At 45.1% G+C, this 23,765-nt stretch overlaps 1 protein-coding gene across 6 annotated transcripts in view; it reads left to right on the top strand.

Moving 5' to 3' along the window:
* The window catches only part of diaph2 (diaphanous-related formin 2), a 717,979-nt gene that overhangs the window by 620,155 nt on the left and 74,059 nt on the right, over positions 1–23,765 (top strand). For 4 of the 6 annotated variants that reach the window (XM_031797927.1, XM_031797925.1, XM_031797929.1 and 1 more), the window contains 2 exons: positions 20,393–20,491; positions 21,720–21,770. In XM_031797927.1, the coding sequence (XP_031653787.1) occupies positions 20,393–20,491; positions 21,720–21,770 (150 nt within the window). The remainder of the gene's footprint in view (positions 1–20,392; positions 20,492–21,719; positions 21,771–23,765) is intronic. The other 2 variants (XM_031797928.1, XM_031797930.1) reach the window with 1 other exon arrangement.

Here is a 23,765-nt window from a genome sequence, read left to right as displayed (position 1 = left end):
CCGATGAAAAACATCCTGACAGCATGATGCTGCTGATAGCATGCTTCCCTGTTGGGATGGTGATGAGAGGTGTTGGGTTTGCGCCAGACGTAGCGTTTTCCTTGATGGCCAAAAAGCAAAATTTTAGTCTCATCTGACCAGAGTACTTTCCATATGTTTGGGGAGTCTCCCACATGCCTTTTGGCCAAAGCAAACGTGTTTGCTTATTTTTTTTTCTTGAGCAATGTATTTTTTCTGGCCACTCTTCCGTAAAGCCCAGCTCTGTAGAGTCTACGGCTTAAAGTGGTCCTATGGACAGATTCTCCAATCTCCGCTGTGGAGCTTTGCAGCTCCTTCAGGGTTATCTTTGGTCTCTTTGTTGCCTTTCTGATCAATGCCCTCCTTGCCTGGTCCATGTGTTTTGGTGGGTGGCCCTCTCTTGGCAGGTTTGTTGTAGTGCCATATTCTTAAAATGTTTAAATAATGGATTTAATGGTGCTCCGTGGGATGTTCAAAGTTTCTGATATTTTTTTATCACCCAAACCTGATCTGTACTTTTCCACAACTTTGTCCCTGACCTGTTCGGAGAGCTCCTTGGTCTTCATGGTGCCTCTTGCTTAGTGGTGTTGCAGACACCACTAAGAAAAAATCTATTTAAATTACAGGGTGTAATGCAACAAAATAGGAAAAACGCCAAGGGGGATGAATACTTTTGCAAGGCACTGTATTCTGGACTGAAAATCTTTATGGTTACAACTTGCTACAATAACAATGGCTGTATGTTGTGTCATGTATTACAATGACCCACTTATGTCTAGCTGCCTAGCTGCCTAACTACCAAGCGAGCTGCTTGGCTACCTAGCACACAGTATTTGCTCAGCAGTTCTTTTGTTGTGTGATCATACTTCATTTAAAAATATATATTTATATAGCTCTACAGGGAATTAGGAGGACGAAAACAAACCACAGTTTTAAAACAAAACCAATAGTTCCCAAACTATTCCAGCCATTTATAAAATACTCCAATAGTTGGAGGCTCACAGATGATTTTTTCCTAATTCACTTTTACCTGCAAGTGAGCATTCCTCACAGTGCAAATTAAAAACCACTCATCCAGTCCAATCCATTTTTGCAACAGCTTGCAGGCACTGGCAGAATTCAGTTTCATTCAATTCTATTCTCTGGGGAAATGTCATCAACAATTGAGAGGGAGGCTTTGGCTTTTGGCTGAGGTGGTTTAGGCTATTCACTGTTATCAATGTTTACTGTGTACCAGCTCAAGTGATGTTGAATTGAACCTCTCTCTTGTTCAATTCAGAGTTCAAAATGAGATGAACAACACACCATTTCCTTGAAATGATTCTGGGTATATTAGTAAAAGCAAGGCAGCAATCTTCCTAATCTCTCTAAGCGGCGTGGACACCGTGTTTACATATAGTAAGAGACTAAGTAAGTCGGGATGTTTTCAGTCTTTTCACCGGTTGTATAATGAGACGATTGTGTCATTTGCTTTTCATTTGTTATTTTATTATTAAAAGGCACTGTTCAAGATTGACTGAGTGCAACCATTTCAAAAAGCATCACTTTTGCTGATGATAGCCCATCTAGTAAGCTTGCTCAGTTCCCTGGGCCTATTAGATTAAGGAAGAGGATGCCTCTGTAGCTCTGTAGAGAGAGAACAACTGTGAATGTTGACAACGATGGACACTAACATCTATTTATGCATTCTCCCTTTCTGCTTTTCATCTTGAAGAGACTGCATGTCTCCAAGAAAAATAAGTCGGTGTCTTGCTTTTCACATAAAGTATATGTTACAGCAAAAAGATACAATAGACCCGCGGTATTACAATAGAACCACCAGTGGCTTTGATATACATTTGTATACATTTCTATTCTACTTATGCTGATTATTCACATGTTACTATACAGTAGCATACCTCATCCACGTCGTTCTCAATCTCTCTACCTAGCTAACAGGTTCAGGCTTGTGTCGTCTTGAATGCTGATTGTGCAGATGTGCCAATCTCCATTAGCAGCGCGTGCCATGCTCGGGGGAGCCGGAGATGTTTTTGCTGTTGCCAGGGCCGACAGTAACACAAGAGTGACAGAGCGGTGTGAGGAGGAAGTGGATTGATGGTGGTGTGTGACAGTGACAGCTAGCGCGAGTTAGGGCTAGAGAGAGCATACCTGTATGTTAATTCGATGTGTTCATTCTCCTGTTTGGTCTGTATGTTAGCTTATATAGTATTATGACATACATATAATGTGCACTGAGAATGGGAATAGATCACTTTATCGCTTGTTAAAGAGATGAACGGTACATCATTTTGAATTATGGAACCTAAAGACATATTCCCAGCTGAAAAGCTTTCTGGTTACAACTTGCTACCTTAACAATGGCTGTACATTGTGTCCTGTATTACATTGACCAACTACATCAACGGGATTACAGTGGATAAGGTGGAAAGCTTAAAGTTCCTCGGCGTACACATCACTGACGATCTGAAATGGTCCACCCACGCAGAAAATGTATTGAAGAAGGCACAACAGCGCCTCTTCAACCTCAGGTGGCTGAAGAAATGTGGCTTGGCCCCTAAAACCCTCACAAACTTTTACAGATGCACAATTGAGAGCATCCTGTTGGGCTGTACCACAGCCTATACGGCAACTGCACCACCCGCAACCGCAGGGCTCTCCAGAGGGTGGTGCGGTCTGCCCAATGCATCACCAAGGGCAAACTGCCTGCCCTCCAGGACACCTCCAGCACCCGATGTCACAGGAAGGCCAAAAAGATAATCAAGGACATGAACCACCCGAGCCAGGTCCCGTTCACCCCGCTATCATCCAGAAGGCGAGGTCAGTACAGGTGGATCAAAGTTGGGACCGAGAGACTGTAAAACAGCTTCTATCTTAAGGCCATCAGACTGTTAAATAGCCATCACTAGCTGGCTTCCACCCGGTTACTGGGGAAATTACAGTGCAACCCTGCACCTTAGAGGCTGCTGCCCTATATACACTGCTCAAAAGAATAAAGGGAACACTAAAATAATACATCCTAGATCTGAATGAATGAAATATTCTTATTAAATACTTTTTTCTTTACATAGTTGAATGTGCTTACAACAAAATCACACAAAAATTATCAATATGGAAATCAAATTTATCAACCCATGGAGGTCTGGATTTGGAGTCACACTCAAAATTAAAGTGGAAAACCACACTACAGGCTGATCCAACTTTGATGTAATGTCCTTAAAACAAGTCAAAATGAGGCTCAGTAGTGTGTGTGTCCTCCACGTGCCTGTATGACCTCCCTACAACGCCTGGGCATGCTCCATATGAGGTGACGGATGGTCTCCTGAGGGATTGCCTCCCAGACCTGGACTAAAGCATCCGCCAACTCCTAGACAGTCTGTGGTGCAACGTGGCGTTGGTGGATGGAGCGAGACATGATGTCCCAAATGTGCTCAATTGGATTCAGGTCTGGGGAACGGGCGGGTCAGTCCATAGCATCAATGCCTTCCTCTTGCAGGAACTTCTGACACACTCCAGCCACATGATGTCTAGCATTGTCTTGCATTAGGAGGAACCCAGGGCCAACTGCACCAGCATATGGTCTCACAAGGGGTCTGAGGATCTCATCTCGGTACCTAATGGCAGTCAGGCTACCTCTGGCGAGCACATGGAGGGCTGTGCAGCCCCCCAAAGAAATGCCACCCCACACCATGACTGACCCACTGCCAAACCGGTCATGCTGGAGGATGTTGCAGGCAGCAGAACGTTCTCCAGGGCGTCTCCAGACTGTCACGTGTGCTCAGTGTGAACCTGCTTTCATCTGTCAAGAGCACAGGGCGCCAGTGGCGAATTTGCCAATCTTGGTGTTCTCTGGCAAATGCCAAACGTCCTGCACGGTGTTGGGCTGTAAGCACAACCCCCACCTGTGGACGTCGGGCCCTCATACCACCCTCATGGAGTCTGTTTCTGACCGTTTGAGCAGACACATGCACATTTGTGGCCTGCTGGAGGTCATTTTGCAGGGCTCTGCAAGTGCTCCTTCTTGCACAAAGGCGGAGGTAGCGGTCCTGCTGCTGGGTTGTTGCCCTCCTACAGCCTCCTCCACGTCTCCTGATGTACTGGCCTGTCTCCTGGTAGCACCTCCATGCTCTGGACACTACGCTGACAGACACAGCAAACCTTCTTGCCACAGCTCGCATTGATGTGCCATCCTGGATGAGCTGCACTACCTGAGCCACTTGTGTGGGTTGTAGACTCCGTCTCATGCTACCACTAGAGTGAAAGCACCGCCAGCATTCAAAAGTGACCAAAACATCAGCCAGGAAGCATAGGAACTGTGGAGTGGTCTGTGGTCACCACCTGCAGAACCACTCCTTTATTGGGGGTGTCTTGCTAATTGCCTATAATTTCCACCTGTTGTCTATTCCATTTGCACAACAGCATGTGAAATTTATTGTCAATCAGTGTTGCTTCCTAAGTGGACAGTTTGATTTCACAAAAGTGTGATTGACTTGGAGTTACATTGTGTTGTTTAAGTGTTCCCTTTATTTTTTTGAGCAGTGTACATAGACTTGAAATCACTGGCCACTTTAATAATGGAACACTAGTCACTCTAATAATGTTTAATATTGTTTACATACTGCTTTTCTCATCTCATATGTACATACTGTATTTATATATTTCTTAATTCCATTATTTTACTTTTAGATTTCTGCTAATTGTTGTGAATTGTTAGATACTAGCTAGGAGCACAAGCATTTCGCTACACCCGCAATAACATCTGCTAAATATGTGTATGTGACCAATACATTTTTATTTTATTTTATTTATGCCTAGCTGCCTAGTTCCTTAGATGCCTAGCTCCTTAGCTGCATAGCGCACAGTATTTGCTTTCCTTGTTGTGTTATCATACTTGTATTTTTATTAAATATTTGTGTTGCTATATAGGGAATTAGGACGATGACAACAAATCACAACTTTTCAAACAAAAACGTTAGTTACCAAACTATTTCAGCCATTTATAAAATACACAGATAGTTGGAGGCTCACAGATGCTTTTTTCCTAATTCACTTTTACCTGCAAGTGATCATTCTTCACAGTGCAAATTAAAATCCACTCATCCAGTCCAATCCATTTTTGCAACAGCTTGCAGGCACTGGCAGAATTCAGTTTCATACAATTCTCTGCGCTGGGGGAATTTCATCAACAATTGAGAGGGAGGCTTTGGCTTTTGGCTGAGGTGGTTTAGGCTATTCACTGATATCAATGTTTACTGTGTACCAGCTCAAGTGATGTTGAATCGAACCTGTCTCTTGTTCAATTCAGAGTTCAAAATTAGATGAACAACTGCTCGCCTTGACATAAAAGCACACCATTTCCTTAAAAAAGGACGTTCCCAGGAAGATCATTGAGAGATAATAGACTGATCTTAGACATCCTGTATAGCTTTATATTATATTTTTAGTGGAAGGACAAAGTATAGCAGCTGAGAGATTAGACCTGGTGGGAAACTATATTATCGGCTGAGACTGAGGTTATGTTGCAATGTCAACACTAGCTTAGTGCTTATAGTTCCAAGACATTGCTTCATAATAATTTGTACGTTGGTGTGAATATTGGAAGACATTTTTAGAGTGTCCAGACTGATGAACAGGGACAAACGGCAATATGATTAGGATCAGTGTTTTCCATAGGGGAAGCGCTACATTATAATTATTATTATATATTTTTTAAATTGCAGTGGCGCACTGCTGCTAGTAAGTGCATATAGGGGAAACACTGAGTATATATGGCGTCCAGCTCCGAGATTCTCGCTCCTGCATATTTAATCCATGAACTGTCTTTTAATTTAGAGATTATCATGACACTGGTGTGTGTGTGCGTCTCCTTCTGTGAGTGTCTCTCTCTGTATGTGTGAGTGAATACATTTGTTTGTGTGTGTGTGTGCGCTAACAGTTAGTCAGTGTTTGTATGTGTGTGGCTCTGACTGTATGTGTGTGTGTGTGTGTTGTTCCTCATTGGGGACGTGTGAAGAAAGGATCCTACCACATCTGCATACGATGGCCGCTGCTTCCCTGTCACTTCTGCCTGTGTTATTAACGCCGGCTGTCAGCAAGGCAGCATCCTCTTTAAATAACACTACATTACATTCCAAAGCCATGGGGATTCGGGGGATCGGCGCGGGTAGGGAGCAAGCCATTCCTCATGCACGTGACGGATGGCATTGACTGCATCCCATATGGCTCTGGTCAAAGTAGTGCACTATATAGGGAGTAGGGGTCCATTTGGGAAGTAGCCATTGTGAATTTGTGATTTTGTAATTACCTTGAAAGGCATCAACAAGGGCATTGGGCTTCATCGGGTTTATCTGCTGTAGCCTATCAACTTAATAAATAACGGCATATTAGATTGCGTTCGTATCATCTTGGAGGATCTGACTGTGCCCTAAGGTGGTGATTGGCTGTGTGTGTGAATGTGACTGTCTGTGACTGTCTCTGCTTCCCAAATAACACACTATTACCTATATAGGGGAAAGGGTTCCATTGGGACGCACACTGTCTGTGTCTGGGCCCCTAGTACCTCGACGGGGTGGAAAGAGAGTTGGCTGGCTTGTCTTACATAAACAATTGTCAAGCAAGGATTTACTCCATCTGATTTAGTGTGAAATGTATTTCTGTCAGCCAAGGCGACACAATAAGCCACTACCTTATCAATGTTCTACTAGACTTACACGCCACACATTGTTTTCAATGCATTTCTATCAAAATCATGTTTGACACAATGTGCCATCCAGATTGTGAAGAACCCAGAAACCCTTTGATTATGCGACAATAAGTATTTAATTGCCAGTTAATATTACCCCAGGGAACTATTGCCTCTTCTCCCCCTCTGAGTTTTTTGTCTGAGTCTGCTGTATCAATTTTTTTATAAAAAAAAAAAAGTAACGTTTGGTCTGTGTGTGGAAAGAGAGGCCGAATTATTAGTAGTACTTTAAGCGTCTAATAATTTCAATCTGTCTGACTTAATTTGGTCTGGTTTTCTCTCAGGTCAAAAGAACGGTTCTGAATGAGAGGATACAGTACAGAGAATGCCCCCCCCCCGTAGGTGTGTCTATCACTCATTGGTGACATATCCACTCCAATCCTCCTTCCTCGTGTAAACATATGACGCCGGAAGAAAGAAGAAAAACAGAAACACAACACAGTTAAATCTCATTAAAACATTGCATTTCCTCATGCAGGCATGGCTGGTCCGTCTCCCTGATCAATTCAAGACACTTCACGATCTGAACCTCAGAGTCACTTTCCAGTCAATCAGAAATAATTATGCTTACTACAAAGCCCATCCAAATTGCATTGTCAAATCCATTTACCCGCCACCAAAGTAGCTGACTACAAGAACGGGATTGGAGTCAGAGAAGATGGTATCTCACCGGAACGAAATGGAAGGCAAGGGATGATAAGTGTGCCACTCAGAGTGAGAATGATGACAGGGAGATGTGTTCTGGATGGATGGCAGACAGCTATGGAAGTTGTACAGAGTTATCTCAACTCTCCCCCTGCCTCACAAACTTGCCTATACTATTGGACCGTTGTCTACCGTGAGCTAGTGGATGTAGGGGCTATAATTAGGCAATAAGGCCAGAAGGGGTGTGGTATATGGCCAATATACCACGGCTAAGGGCTGTTCTTTTGCATGGTGCAATGCTGAGTGCCTGGATACAGCCATGAGCCATGGTATATCGGCCATATACCACAAACCCCTGAGGTGCCTTATTGATATTATAAACTGGCTACCAACTTAATTAAAACAATACATGTTTTGTCATACCCGTGGTCTACGGTCTGATAGACCACAGCTGTCAGCCAATCAGCATTCAGGTCTCAAACCACCCAGTTTATAATGATATATATATATATATATATATATATAGTCATACAGCTGACACTTTTATCCAAATCAGCTTACTCAACAAACTGTCGACATTGACAGAGTCACATTTTCAGTTAGTTGCCTATGTGGCAATTGAACGCACAACCCTGGTTTAGCCAGGACAATACTCTAACCCACTGACATTGGAACTACTCAACTAAATCAAATGTATTTATATAGCCCTTCTTACATCAGCTGATATCACAAAGTGCTGTACAGAAACCCAGCCTAAAACCCCAAACAGCAAGCAATGCAGGTGTAGGAGCACGGTGGCTTGGAAAAACTCCCTAGAAAGGCCAAAACCTAGGAAGTAACCTAGAGAGGAACCAGGCTATGAGGGGTGGCCAGTCCTCTTCTGGCTGTCATGGGTGGAGATTATAACAGAACATTGCCAAGATTTTCAAATGTTCATAAATGACTAGCATGGTCAAATAATAATAATCACAGTAGTTGTCGAGGGTGCAACAAGTCAGCACCTCAGGAGTAAATGTCAGTTGGCTTTTCATAGCCGATCATTAAGAGCATCTCTACCGCTCCTGCTGTCTCTATAGAGTTGAAAACAGCTGTCTGGGACAGGTAGCACGTCCGGTGAACAGGTCAGGGTTCCATAGCCGAAGGCAGAACAGTTGAAACTGGAGCAGCAGCACGGCCAGGTGGACTGGGGATAACAAGGAGTCATCATGCCAGGTAGTCCTGAGGCATGGTCCTAGGGCTCTGGTCCTCCGAGAGAGAGAAAGAAAGAGAGAATTAGAGAGAGCATACTTAAATTCACACAGGACACCGGATAAGACAGGAGAAGTACTCCAGATATAACAGGCTGACCCTAGCCCCCCGACACATAAAGTACTGCAGCATAAATACTGGAGGCTAACACAGGAGGGGTCAGGAGACACTGTGGCCCCATCCGATGATACCCCTGGACAGGGCCAAACAGGCAGGATATAACCCCACCCACTTTGCAAAAGCACAGCACCCACACCACTAGCTAGAGGGATATCTTCAACCACCAACTTACCATCCTGAGACAAGGCCGAGTATAGCCCACAAAGATCTCCGCCACGGCACAACCCAAGGTGGGGCGCCAACCCAGACAGGAAGATCACGTCATTGACTCAACCCACTCAAGTGATGCACCCCTCCTAGGGACGGATGCTTGGCTGTGTTCATTAGGCACCACACAGTAGAAAACAGACTGAAACAGGGAGGCACTAGCTGGCCTTGCCCAATATAAGAAATTGTTATTTTTTTCTCCATTGCAAATCGATCTATGACATTTTCCATAGTGTGCCCTAATAAATATGAGCCCTTGTAAAGAAGGTTGGAGGCTATAGTAGTAGAAGTAGTAGTAGTAGTGGTGCCTATCTATCCCCTTCGTTACATGTAGCTTTACTGGTTCTCTCCTACCCCAGCTTCACATGTGGTCTCACTGCTGCTGCAGCCCACCGATCCAGATGGAAGGGGGTTTATTTCAGTTTTTGTTTGTTCACTTATTCATGCATCCAGCTATTCGGGGCATCACTGGGGCTTTCGTCTCCATGCCACAAATGCAAATCGCCGCGGTGGCTAATCCACTTTCATCTCCTTCCCTGCCGACATCCCTCTCATTCTTTCTCATCCCTCTCTCTCTCTGGTTCTGTGATAAGGGGCCATCTTGTGTTAAAGCCAGTGGAGACCTCACTAGGACCCTCCTCCTCTTCCTCCTTTTGCCTCCACCCCTCCCTGGTCTTTGTCCTGACCCACTCCACCCTCCCTGGGCGCCCGACCCCCTGGCGCCATCCTGAGGCTTGTCAGCCTTGCACTCCTATTCACATCGGACCAGGGAGGGATGTGGGAGCATCCCTAATTCGATTACTAAGGACATGAGTGGGTTTGCACATCAAGCTGTTCCAGTAAGACAGTTGAGAAGGATCTGCTGGAGGATCCATCTTCCTCATTAGACAGAAGAGACCTCCCACCACCCCTCCACTCAAGAGGGGCCTGTATTTTCTGCTCAAATATAGCACAAAAAGACACGGAACAGAAAAAAACATCTTACACCAGGACACTTCACTTGACTAATCCATGAAAATAAATAGAAAAAGCACCATTCAGATGTCTGTAATTATGTTATGGGACAAACAAACCTTTCAGCTTACGATTCAGAGTGACTTTGCTCAGTTTGGCCCTATAGTGTGAATCAGTCATCTGTGTATGTGTGCGTGGGAAGTTTTTCTCTGTGTCAAGCTTGGCTAGGGGAGAGGAGAGAGGGGAGCAGCTTACAGGTGTGGTGTGTGTCTGTCCTGTGGGTACCTAAGTTCTCCCTGCCCTCTGTGGTAGTAATGTCATCGCTGGCTGGCTGAGTGTCTGGCTGACTGGCTACTATCTTGCTGACTGTCTGGTTGACTGTCTGGCTAGCTGACTGTCTGGCTGGTTGGTGCCTTAGGAGCCACAGGAAGTGGGGGAAGGAGAGACAGCTCAGTCAAACCTCTTCCTCCTTCATGAGAGTGAGAAAGAGAAAGTGAGAGAGACAAGAGAAGACAGAGAGACACAAAGAGAGAGAAAGAAAGAGAGAGAGAGGTGTCGCCTATACACCTGGCCATAGAGTACGCTCCCCTCGCTCCACCAAGAGGCTTTGTTCACGGCTAATGCACCAGGTTAATTACGCAGGTGACTGTGCAGCCCAACGGTTGGGCAAAAATGTGTTCAAAAACTATTCTGGGGAAGAAAAGAAAGGTAGTTGTTTTCATTTTCCATTCTTCTACTTCTTGTTTTCCATCGAGAGAGAGAAAGAGAGAGTTGCAGGAGAGATAAAGAGAATTGCAAGGGAGAGACGGAATAGGGGATAGAGAGAGAAAGAGAGAGATGGACAGAGAAAGAGGGAGGGTGAGAATGGCATGGAGGCGAGGGAGAGCAGTCTCTAGTAGGAGCAGCAGCGCTCTCCCTTCAGAGTGGTCTCAGCTCATCAAGCACAGGGCTGCAAGCTCTTATTGCAGCTCATTACAGTGCAAATGAGAGTAAGAGATCAGTCACTGAGAAGGCTGGAGAGGGCAGCAAAACACACACACACACAGAATACAGAGACACACACACAGACACACACAAACACATACACACAGACGCATAATACTCACACAGGCAAGTCATAAACAGAGAGACAGACAGACACACAGGCAAATCATAAACACACACACAGAGATAGACACACACAGGTCAAAAACACACATACACACAAGACAAGTATTCCCCCTACCCACCAATGGATTTACACACTATCGGGTTAGCTTGGAGAATCACTTGTGTTCAAAAGAGAAAGGACTTGTTGGCTAACACCATGCCTTTGCTGCTAATGATGACATAAACACTATCTTATTATCCATGTAATTATTTCATATTATTTTATGACATATAGTATGTAAATATATATATATAATTATTATTATTGTTACGTACTGAATTAGCGTTAGTAATGTTTGCCACTGCAATGGCTACCAAATTGTGTTATCTATTGAAGAATTTGAATCCTATGGGCGTTGGTCAAAAGTAGTGCACTAAATAAGGAATAGGGTGCCTTTTGGGAACCTGTTTTTATTATGTACCACTACTCAGACCAGACAGAAACTCTCTGCTTAAATTCTGCTCGTTTTCCTCAGTTTTGGTCCCTTCCCTCCAGAGCTGTCGGCGGCTGCATGTGAACCATCAGAAATGTAGTTCTCCATCGATCCCTCTGTATTTTTTCCCCCCAACATGGAGGGAGATGACAGATAGCAAATTGAATTTATGAACAGCTTGTGTTGACACTGCTGCATAATGATAAGAATGCCATCCCTTTGGTGTTTAAGGAGGAGTGCATGGTGCCGAATACAGATTGAAACCAGACTGCCTCCGTTTTCCTTGGGAAGATGGGAAGAAGACAGAGGGTGCCGTTTGAGATCCAGACAAAGTTAACAGACATGTATCTGTTTGTACATGACAGATCTGCTTTTTATTTTCATCTTGCATCCACATGCAAATACTTGTTTTTTGATGAACTTGAAGATGCGTATTGGTGTACAGTCATATGTTGTATTTGTATTTGATGGAAGTAAACGGACAGTGGATGAAGTGGCATAGAGCTATTCTGTGGAGGTTTGTGTGAAGTGTTAGGTATTAGAGGAGTCTAGCCGGCTGTCTAGTTTCTCCTCTAGCTAAATTGTCAGAGAGCAGGAACGGCCATAGGTCACACTGCATGGCTGACACCATTCTGTGCTGGAGCGCACACACACACGCACACACCACGCCACACACACACCACACCACACACATATTTACACATGCACACACACCCAACATAGGCACAAAGACACACTATCCTAACCCAGACACACACACAGTTGTTAGAATTTCATTTTCCACTGTGGAGGCACTAGAACACCCTCTCTCTCTACACAGGCAGCGTTTTAACAACCACCTTACATCACTGCTATGGGAGACACTCCCCTGGACATAGAATACACAATGCATCAGCATTAGACCTGGGGCCTGTCACGTCTCCTGGCCCTCCTCTGTCTCCAGCTGAATGGCTTTGGGCGGGGGGAAATCACCAAAGAACAGAGGCTATGTCCCAAATGGCACGCTATTGCCTATATCTCTTTAGGCCCTTGTCAAAAGTAGTGCGTTATATCGGGAATAGGGTGCAATTTGGGACACAGCCTGAGTCGCTTCAGCGGCTAATACAGGCAGGGATGAAAGCCTCCACTGATGGCCATTGAAAGATCTTCTTTTTGTGGCTAACGCAGGGGAGCTAAGTGCTCTTTACCAAGATTTAGTGTGGAGCCGGTCAATACTGGGCTGCTCTATCATTGTTCCGTCGATGACACCGGGACCTGCCTTTGGAAAACCTTCCAACCGCCAAACGGCTTAGTACGTACATGGCACCGCTATGTTACCACAGGAGCGGAAAGAGGAGAGGGAAGAGGAGAGTAGATGGTAGACAAGAGGGGAGAGGAGATGATAGACGAGAGGGAAGGGGAGAGCAGATGGTAGACGAGAGGGAAGAGGAGAGAAGATGATAGAGGAGATGGTAGACGAGAGGGAAGAGGAGAGAAGATGGTTGAGGGGAGAGGAGAGGGAAGGGGAGAAGGCATGGTAGAATAGAAAGAAGGGGAGAGGGAAGAGGAGATGGTAGAAGAGAGGGAAGAGAAGAGGAGATGGTAGAAGAGAGGGAAGAGAAGAGGAGATGGTAGAAGAGAGGGAAGAGAAGAGATGGTAGAAGAGAGGGAAGAGAAGAGGAGATGGTAGAAGAGAGGGAAGAGAAGAGGAGATGGTAGAAGAGAGGGAAGAGAAGAGATGGTAGAAGAGGGAAGAGAAGAGGAGATGGTAGAAGAGAGGGAAGAGAAGAGGAGATGGTAGAAGAGAGGGAAGAGAAGAGGAGATGAGGGAAGAGAGGGAAGAGAAGAGATGGTAGAAGAGAGGGAAGAGAAGAGATGGTAGAAGAGAGGGAAGAGAAGAGGAGATGGTAGAAGAGAGGGAAGAGAAGAGGAGATGCTAGAAGAGAGGGAAGAGAAGAGGAGATGAGGGAAGAGAAGAGAAGATGATAGAGGAGATGGAAGGGGAGAGGAGGGTAGAAGAGAGGGGAGAGGAGCTGGTAGAGGCGAGGGAAGGGGAGAGGAGATGGTAGAAGAGAGGGAAGGAGAGAGGGGAGAGGAGATGGTAGAAGAGAGGGAAGGAGAGAGGGGAGAGGAGATGGTAGAAGAGAGGGAAGGAGAGAGGGGAGAGGAGATGGTAGAAGAGAGGGAAGGAGAGAGGGGAGAGGAGATAGTAGAGGCGAGGGAAGGGGAGAGGAGATGGTAGAAGAGAGGGAAGGAGAGAGGGGAGAGGAGATGGTAGAAGAGAGGGAAGGAGAGAGGGGAGGGGAGATGGTAGAGGCGAGGGAAGGGGCAAGGAGATGGTAGAAGAGCGGGGAGAGGGAATGGAAGAGGAGAGGGAAGGGAAGAGGATGGTAGAGGAGATGGTAGAAGAGGGGGAATAGGAGAGGAGAGGAGAGAAGATGCTAGAGGAGAGAGCACCAGAGTTCTGGGATAGGCCACTGTCTGTGTCTCTAAACAGCACAGTACAGGACAGCACATGTCTCAAACAGAACGATTCAGATGAAGATGCAGCAGTATTTGGCCCTATATCTGGGTCATCTATCTTTAGCCCCATACTAATGAGTCAGTAGACCCTCTCTTCATCATTGTGGTCCAGAACAGACATTATTTTAAACTGGGATCATTAGGGTGACTTATTGTAGCGCGCCGGACTATGCCATCCATCGTTTGCATACATGGCTGAACTGGCTTGTGGGTAATGTTTACGGCAAGAAGGGCCGGGGCTTCTTATTTCACTTATGGGCATCATGGCAGAGAAGAAATGTTTGCGCTGGCTGGAATCTAGAGATGACAGTTGCTTTTGGCAGCACTTTCAGTGAGCTGTGATCAATCTTTTGTTTTTCCCGTCCTAACGTTAAAAGAGAAATGACAGTCAGAAAATTGAAGTTATCAACAGAACAAGTTGACACAGCGACATAATTAATTTGAGGAAATGCCACATATTCTCATTACCAGAGAAAAGGCAGTATTTTCATTTTTGTCGTTCTCTGAGCAACGCAACCTCCCAGTGAGAAATAAACACAACCAAAAGAAGAAAAGAGAGCCAAGAATAGAAACTCATCTTATGTAAATTCGCCACAAACAAACTCTTAATTTGCGCTAATTTCTTCTCTTGACTTGCTGGTCTCATTCCCTCTTCCTGAGGCCTTCCCAGGGGCTACTTTGAAAACCAAAGTGTCTGTTCTCTCTTTCTGTGTGCTGTGTTTAAAGGCAGCCTAGATTAAATTAAGCTTAATTAGACTGGCTCGGAATAGAACTAAACAAAACAAAGCCCAAGTAGCTAGCGCTTATCTTCAAATTGGCTAGTCTATACCTTTTTTTAGTCTTGCTTATTGGTTTAAAGCGGGACATGCGTTTCAGCTGCTTCTCTCTGTAGAAACGAAATGGCCGATCTGTATCTAGCAGCTATGACTCCGAGAACAGCACTGGTTCCCACTTGAATATTTTTCCATATCTAGGCCAACCAGGACGTCTTGTGAGTTCGACACGAATGCAACACGTTAAGTCCGGGCAGGTAAACATTTATCTACTGCACCTTGGCTCCTGGAAAACTTTTGGACAGCTCTTACTTCAGTTTCCCTCTTCTCAGAGACTTAGACATCACAGGGGGCACTTGACAACTTTGATCAATTTGTCCTAGTTTTTGCTTAACCGTAGCCCAATTCATCATCCATAATGACCAAGGCTTGGGAGCTGGGCTGAGTAGACTGGGTTCAAGAGGGAGGATCGCAGACACAAAGAAGCAAAATGACTAAAATGGGAAACATGCTCCCCAGTGACCTGCTGGCGCTCCATTAACAATGTCCTATTGGACCGGCAAGACCTCGGCTATGATGAAGGAAGCTCAGAGACGAGGCCCTGGCTTCTGAGAATCTCTTAACTTCTCAAACTGTTCTCTGAACGCTTCCCCTCCATACAATAAATAAAATGTTTAAACCAAAATGTAAATTAAAAACTTGTGCATTTGAGATTATTTGAGAATCCCTTACGTCTAAATCCCCACAGCAAACTTTTCTCTTCATCTGACACATCGCCCACTTAGAAGACTACTGTTTTTGCCCTGTTCTTGTTCCAGCTCCATCTGTCTCATTTTGAGCTATAAAAACCCACAGCAAATATATTCTGCCTTTTCTCAATTAGCAAATCTCGTCGATTGTGCGCTGGGGAAATACAGAAAAGCTAACCTTTATGCAGGAGGATCTGTCTTGAGAGGAAGAGATACACCACTCGAAGGAAATTGCTTTCCAAAATGGGTTAAGATGGGACAAAACTCTTTCCAGCAATGTAACACCGTGTCATGCACCTCATGAGACAGCCCTGGGGTTCTCTAATGATCTTATCAAGGAAGGGGAAGAGTGGAACATGGCTGGGCTTTTACACTCCACACCACGGGCACCTTCTTAAAAACCTGAGGCAGCTGACGTGGCACTACATGCACCTGTCCTCCCTACCTCCCATTGAGAGCTAGCGTACCTGTCCTCCCTACCTCCCATTCAGAGCTAGTGTACCTGTCCTCCCTACCTCCCATTGAGAGCTAGTGTACCTGTCCTCCCTACCTCCCATTGAGAGCTAGCGTACCTGTCCTCCCTACCTCCCATTGAGAGCTAGTGTACCTGTCCTCCCTATCTCCCATTGAGAGCTAGCGTACCTGTCCTCCCTACCTCCCATTGAGAGCTAGCGTACCTGTCCTCCCTACCTCCCATTGAGAGCTAGCGTACCTGTCCTCCCTACCTCCCATTGAGAGCTAGCGTACCTGTCCTCCCTACCTCCCATTGAGAGCTAGCGTACCTGTCCTCCCTACCTCCCATTGAGAGCTAGCGTACCTGTCCTCCCTACCTCCCATTGAGAGCTAGTGTACCTGTCCTCCCTACCTCCCATTGACAGCTAGCGTACCTGTCATCCCTACCTCCCATTGAGAGCTAGCATACCTGTCCTCCCTACCTCCCATTGAGAGCTAGCGTACCTGTCCTCCCTACCTCCCATTGAGAGCTAGTGTACCTGTCCTCCCTACCTCCCATTGAGAGCTAGCATACCTGTCCTCCCTACCTCCCATTGAGAGCTAGTGTACCTGTCCTCCCTACCTCCCATTGAGAGCTAGCGTACCTGTAATCCCTACCTCCCATTGAGAGCTAGTGTACCTGTCCTCCCTACCTCCCATTGAGAGCTAGCGTACCTGTAATCCCTACCTCCCATTGAGAGCTAGTGTACCTGTCCTCCCTACCTCCCATTGAGAGCTAGCGTACCTGTCATCCCTACCTCCATTCCCTCATCCCTGGTTATCAGGTGTCACCTGGGCCCTGGAGCTCTTGCCAATGTTACAGTACACCCTGCAGCCCAGGCTTCTGTCTCTATGTCTGTCTCTCTCCCTCTCTCTCTCTCTACCTCCCTCCCTCCCTCTACCTCCCTCCCTCCCTCTACCTCCCTCCCTCCCTCTCTCTACCTCCCTCCCTCCCTCTCTCTCTCTCTCTCTCTCTCTCTCTCTCTCTCTCTCTCTCTCTCTCTCTCTCTCTCTCTCCCTCCCTCTCTACCTACCTCCCTCCCTCCCTCTGTCTCTGTAATGTATTTACTAGGGTGCACTATTACATGTTTTAATTAGGGGGATAACAAGGGCCCTGGCTCTCTGCCGGATTTGTTAACTTCACACATCATAATTCGCTTCCCTCTCCCCATCAAGGTACCTGGCTGTGTGTGTGCGTGTGCGTGTGCGCGCGCACTTGCATGAGTACTTATGTCTGTGACTTATTGTCCTCTAGCCCTGGGAGAAGATGAAGGGGGAGGAGACACACAAGTTAAGTGTCACCATAGGGGAAGGAAGAGGGGAGGATTGAGGAGGGGGTAGCAGACAATGAAGTGGGCCTGTGTGTATAGCTCTGGTGTGTCTGGGGCTGTTGAGAGGACTAGTGGAGCGGGTCAAGGCGCAGGGTCCTAAAACTCCCTCCGAGACATTTACTGCCCTGGGCCTCTGACATTGAATTATTTCTACAACATATGCAAGCGTGTAAGCGCACGTGAACGCATCCATACAAACATACAAGTTACATGCACGGACACATGCAAATACACACTCACTATATCAGAAAAAAATGCAGTATTATAGCTAATCTCATACTATTTTACACATTTTGCTATTAGGCTGAAATACATTTTTGCTGTTTTAGATCTCATGGAGTCGGGACACAAGACGGAACATTCTCAACTTTTTCCCCATAACTATTTGTCTTAATATTAACACAATTTGATAGATCAAAGTATCATCTGTCACAACATGTAAACCAACAACCAAATATCATTTTTTAAACCATAAAATCATTATGGGGTATTGTGTGTAGATTGATGAGGGAAAAAGGCTGTAACGTAACAAAATGTAGAAAAAGTCAAGGGGTCTGAATACTTTCCAAATGCACTGTATGTATGTGTATATAAACTCAGCAAAAAAGAAACGTCCCTTTTTCAGGACCCTGTCTTTCAAAGATAATTAATTAAAATCCAAATAACTTCACAGATCATCATTGTAAAGGGTTTAAACACTGTTTCCCATGCTTGTTCAATGAACCATAAACAATTAATGAACATACACCTGTGGAACAGTCGTTAAGACTCTAACAGCTTTCAGACGGTAGGCAATTAAGGTCACAGTTATGAAAACTTATGACACTAAAGAGGCCTTTCTACTGACTCTGAAAAATACCGAAAGAAAGATTCCCAGGGTCCCTGCTCATCTGTGTGAACGTGCCTTAGGCATGCTGCAAGGAGGCATGAGGACTGCAGATGTGGCCTGGGCAATACATTGAAATGTCCGTACTGTGAGACGCCTAAGACAGCGCTACAGGGAGACAGGATGAACAGCTGATCGTCCTCGCAGTGGCAGACATCGTGTAACAACACCTGCACAGGATCGGTACATCCGAACATCACACCTGCGGGACAGGTACAGGATGGCAACAACAAATGCCCGAGTTACACCAGGAACGCACAATCCCTCCATCAGTGCTCAGACTGTCTGCAATAGGCTGAGAGAGGTCCTCAATAGACATCACCGGCAACAACGTCGCCTATGGGCACAAAGCCACCGTCGCTGGACCAGACAGGACTGGCAAAAAGTGCTCTTCACTGACGAGTCACGGTTTTGTCTCACCAGGGGTGATGGTCAGATTCACGTTTATCGTAGAGGGAATGAGCGTTACACCGAGGGCTGTACTCTGGAGCGGGATCAATTTGGAGGTGGAGGGTCCGTCATGGTCTGGTGCGGTGTGTCGCAGGATCATCGGACAGAGCTTGTTGTCATTGCAGGCAATCTCAACGCTGTGCGTTACAGGGAAGACATCCTCCTCCCTTGTGGTATGCCACCAGCCATACTGCTCGTTCTGTGCGTGATTTCCTGCAAGACAGGAATGTCAGTGTTCTGCCATGGCCAGCGAAGAGCCCGGATCTCAATCCCATTGAGCACGTCTGGGACCTGTTTGATCGGAGGGTGAGGGCTAGGGCCATTCCCCCCAGACATGTCAGGGAACTTGCAGGTGCCTTGGTGAAAGAGTGGGGTAACATCTCACCTCAAGAACTGGCACATCTGGTGCAGTCCATGAGGAGGAGTTGCACCCTCCCCCCTTTGTTCATGGACACATTCCATTTCTGTTAGTCACATGTCTGTGGAACTTGTTCAGTTTATGTCTCAGTTGTTGAATCTTGTTATGTTCATAGAAATATTTACACATGTTAAGTTTGCTGAAAATAAACGCAGATGTCACGTTCGTCATAAGGATCGGACCAAGGCGCAGTGTGGTATGCGTACATTCTCTTTTTAATGAACGAACAAAAACAACAAACAACCAAACGAAACGTGAAGCAAAACAAACTTGTGCTGACAGGCAACTAAACATAGACAAGATCCCACAACAGAAAGTGGGAAAAGGGGCTGCCTAAATATGATCCCCAATCAGAGACAACGATAAACAGCTGTCTCTGATTGGGAACCATATCAGGCCAACATAGACATACAAAAAACCCTAGACATACAAAAACCTAGAGTACCCACCCTAGTCACACTCTGATCTAACCAAAATTTTCAAATTTGGACTCATCAGACCAAAGGACAGATTTCCACCTGTCTAATGTCCATTGCTTGTGTTTCCTTCCCCAATCGAGTCTCTTCTTCTTATTGGTGTCCTTCAGTAGTGGTTTCTTTGCAGCAATTCGACCATAAAGGCCTGATCCACACAGTCTCCTCTAAACAGTTAATATTGAGATGTGTCTGTTACTTGAACTCTGTGAAGCATTTATTTGGGCTGCAATCTGAGGTGCAATTCATTCTAATGAACTTATCCTCTGCAGCAGAGGTATCTCTGGGTCTTCCTTTCCTCTGGCGTTCCTCATGAGAGACAATTTCATTTTTGCGCTTGATGTTTTTTGCGACTGCACTTGAAGAAAAATTTACGTTTTACAAGGCACACCTGTTAATTGAATTGCATTCCAGGTGACAACCTCATGAAGCTGGTTGCGAAAATGCCAAGAGTGTGCAAAGCTGTCATCATTGCTACTAAGAATCTAAAATATTAAATATATTTTGATTTGTTTAACCCTTTTTTCGTTCCTACATGATTCCATATGTGTTATTTCATAGTTTGAATGTCTTCACTATTATTCTACAATGTAGAAAATAGTCAAAATAAAGAAAAACCCTTGAATGAGTGGTTATGTCCAATCTTTTGACTGGTACTGTATGTATGTGCTTATGTGTGTATATTTTTCAAGTTTGTTTTGCTTCACGTTTCGTTTGGTTGTTTGTTGTTTTTGTTCGTTCATTAAAAAGAGAAGTGAGTGTGCATATCCTCTAACCATATTCCCTGTCTGTCCTGTCCTACAGAGGGAGGAGAAAATGAAACAGGTGTGATGGACAGTCTAATGGAAGCCCTGCAGTCCGGAGCCGCCTTCCGCGACCGCCGAAAACGAACCCCGCGCAACGGTAAGGTCCCCACACCTCTGTTGAAGTAACCTCCTCCCTTAGTCTCAACCATAGTTCTTAATATGAAAGGAGTGTTGCCAGACCAAGTCCGGGATATGCCGAGGGCGTACACATGTCTGTGTGTGTGTACGCTCATGTTCTTTTGTATGTGTTGTACTACACACTTGTACTGTCCCCGGTGCACTTCATTACACATTCATTGTCACATTGTCATTCATAAGGCTCTGATTACAATAGAAATGGGATGTGAGCAGGGTCTATGGGCTACAGGCTCCAGCGGTGGAGGGGATTTAGCATAATCCTAATGTTAACATATTCCATCCTGCCATGATGAATGGCCTGTGCCCAGGGGGATGGTAAGGTGCCACCTGGTAGAGGTTACATTGATATGCAGGTGGAGAGACAGAGCCCTGTCTGTCTAGAGGAGCCACAGGTGCTGCTCTCTCTGTGGTGGACGAGTACTGTGATATTCCTGATGCTAATCTGCTCATTGGGCCTCATGAGGGTTAGCGTAGTTTAGCATGATCAGATGGAGTGAGTATACACAGAGGTTTAGGCCCAGTCCAGCAACAGCTTCTTCATCCCATATTAACAACCTCAACGACAAACATACCAGCATTTGTACACCATGGCAGAACGAATCGTCCTAAATTAACTGTCACTATGTCAAATGTCAGAGATATTTTGCCAGACCTGTTAATTTCCCACATTGTCTCGCCTCCCTCTTATCTTGGCCAATCACGTCTCCCTACCAGGGTCCATGTCAAGGTTTGTCCAATAAGACCTGGTTAATGAAACAGGGTGTCACAACTCACAACACACACTCCTGAATCGTTCTCCTAGCTTGGTCTGCACTCACTGACAGACAGCTATCCATGTAGAGGAGAACATACATGCTCACACGCACGCACGTACGTGTTTCATCTTCCCTCCGTCTACAGTATCTCTTCTACTCTAACATGGTCCATCAAGACTGACATGATTGCCAACAGCCCAAACCAACACAATGTATTTTCCTTCTCAAGTGCCTTCTCTCTCTCTGTGTGAGTGAGCATGTTTGTACAGTGTGAGTGTGTGCTGAGGTGTTGTGCCAACAACCAGACTTTTCAGAGTGGATAATTGGTGCCAAACTCCTGAAAAGACTCATGTCTGACATCGTTCTCTTTTTCTCTTCCCCCTCTCTTTCTCCTCCCTTTCTTTTTCTTCTGTTTACTTGGTCATGTTGCAGGTGATCAAAGTCCATGCAGTCCTGTCTCTCGGTGGCCGGGTGCTAACCATGGTAACCCAACCAAAGCTGTGTCTGTAGTTTAACCCTTTCCCTGCCCCGTACTGCACTGTACAGCACTGCCTCCACTCCTGGCTGTGTAATTCTCATCTGGCATCTTCCCCCACCAACTGAACCAGAGCTGATGTACTCTCTGACAGACTCCTACACTGAGCTTGAACTGTCTGATTACTTCTCTGACTCCTGTCAATTAGGATACATAGTGTTATCTTGTTTCAACCAGTGGTGATAGCAACTCAAAGTAAAAATGTAAAAAATAACTTAATGTGGTCACAGATTTATTAGATTGATTTGAATGATTAGATTAGGTTGCAGACAGATTGTTTATCTCAAAAACAGGAATGAATATTGGGATCTGGCCATAAGTAGTGCACTATATAGGGAATGGGGTTGAATTTTGGTCGCACCTCAGACTTGAGAGTAGTACTCTTGAGCTTCCCTCCTGCTTTAATAACTCAGTGACTCAAATCTCAGTCTGGTTTCTGAGTAGTACACCAGCTCTTGTATTGTAGAGCTTGTTCCCCATTCCTGTAGGCCTACGCTGATAGAGCACATGACATCACATCCTGTCTCATGGCACTTTATAGGAAAGGCTTTGTCACCAACACGAGGGCTATAATTGCTTTTCGTCACGTGTCGCCACGCACGGATTTGTTTGTTGTGTTCCTTCCCTCACTCTTCCTTTTCCAGCTAGGGCATTCTGGGAAATGTCAACCGTTGCACAAAGCGCAAACACCCCAAAACTACTCCCCTGGCCTACTTTGAAACACTGTCTGTGGCGCAATGGTTTGATTTTTTTTTTCAACCACCACTCTAATCTAATCTGCTGTATCTATGTGGAGTGCATTTTTCACTGTTGACTGTCTGTCTTTGCTTTGACGTGTGTGAATGGAGTGACAATGAAATGTGGAACTATCACAAGTTTGTTTAGTTTTTAGGATATCTAATACACTCAGTCAAATGCAATAAAAAAAATAGGTACCAGTTGTATTGCGGGAAGGCTTAGGATATTTAGGACTTGGGATAAAGGGATCTCTGTAACACTTTATATTACGGTCCCTTAATAAACCATTTATAAACAGGTTGTAAAGAGTTTAATCCCCATTTATTCATCATTATTCCTTCATTTGTAAATGTCAATAAGCAATCTGTAAATCCTAATTTTTGCATTTATAAACACTTTTTGAAATTATTTATTAATTATTTATAAAATAATGAATAAGGTGTTTGATTATAGTATGTTCACAATTTGTAAATTATGAATAATGTACTACTCATGTACTTATTAATCAGCTATAAAGGAGTAATTGTTAACTCATCAGATTATTTATAAGGCATTTGGTAATGGTTGATTAATGGTTTGACTCACCATTTATATACTAATGTATTTATTTTATTTTACCTTTATTTAACTAGGCAAGTCAGTTAAGAACAAATTCTTATTTTCAATGACGGCCTAGGAACAGTGGGTTAACGGCCTGTTCAGGGGCAGAACGACAGATTTGTACCTTGTCAGCTCGGGGGTTTGAACTTGCAGCCTTCCGGTTACTAGTCCAACACTGTAACCACTAGGCTACCCTGCCGCCCCATACATACTAATGTATGAATATATTTATGTAAGTAGAGATACTGGGGTGCCAAAATAAAAAATATGGGAGGTTGTGTGGGCTATTATCTGGTATTTGGTTTTCTATATTTTCTGGTAGTTGGTGGGCTATTATCTGGTAGTTGGTGGGCTATTATCTGGTAGTTGGTGGGCTATTATCTGGTAGTTGGGTGGGCTATGATCTGGTAGTTGGGTGGGCTATGATCTGGTAGTTGGGTGGGCTATTATCTGGTAGTTGGTGGGCTATTATCTGGTAGTTGGGTGGGCTATTTACAGATGGGCTGTGTACAGGTGTGATCGGTAAGCTGCTCTGACAGCTGATGCTTATAGTTAGTGAGGGAGATATGTCTCCAGCTTCAGTGACTTTTGCAATTCAGTCCAGT

Source organism: Oncorhynchus kisutch, linkage group LG19, assembly GCF_002021735.2.
Source record: "Oncorhynchus kisutch isolate 150728-3 linkage group LG19, Okis_V2, whole genome shotgun sequence".
In the NCBI taxonomy this organism is placed as follows: domain Eukaryota; kingdom Metazoa; phylum Chordata; class Actinopteri; order Salmoniformes; family Salmonidae; genus Oncorhynchus; species Oncorhynchus kisutch.
Note: the sequence above shows the minus strand (reverse complement) of the source record. Positions and strands in the feature narration are given on the sequence as shown.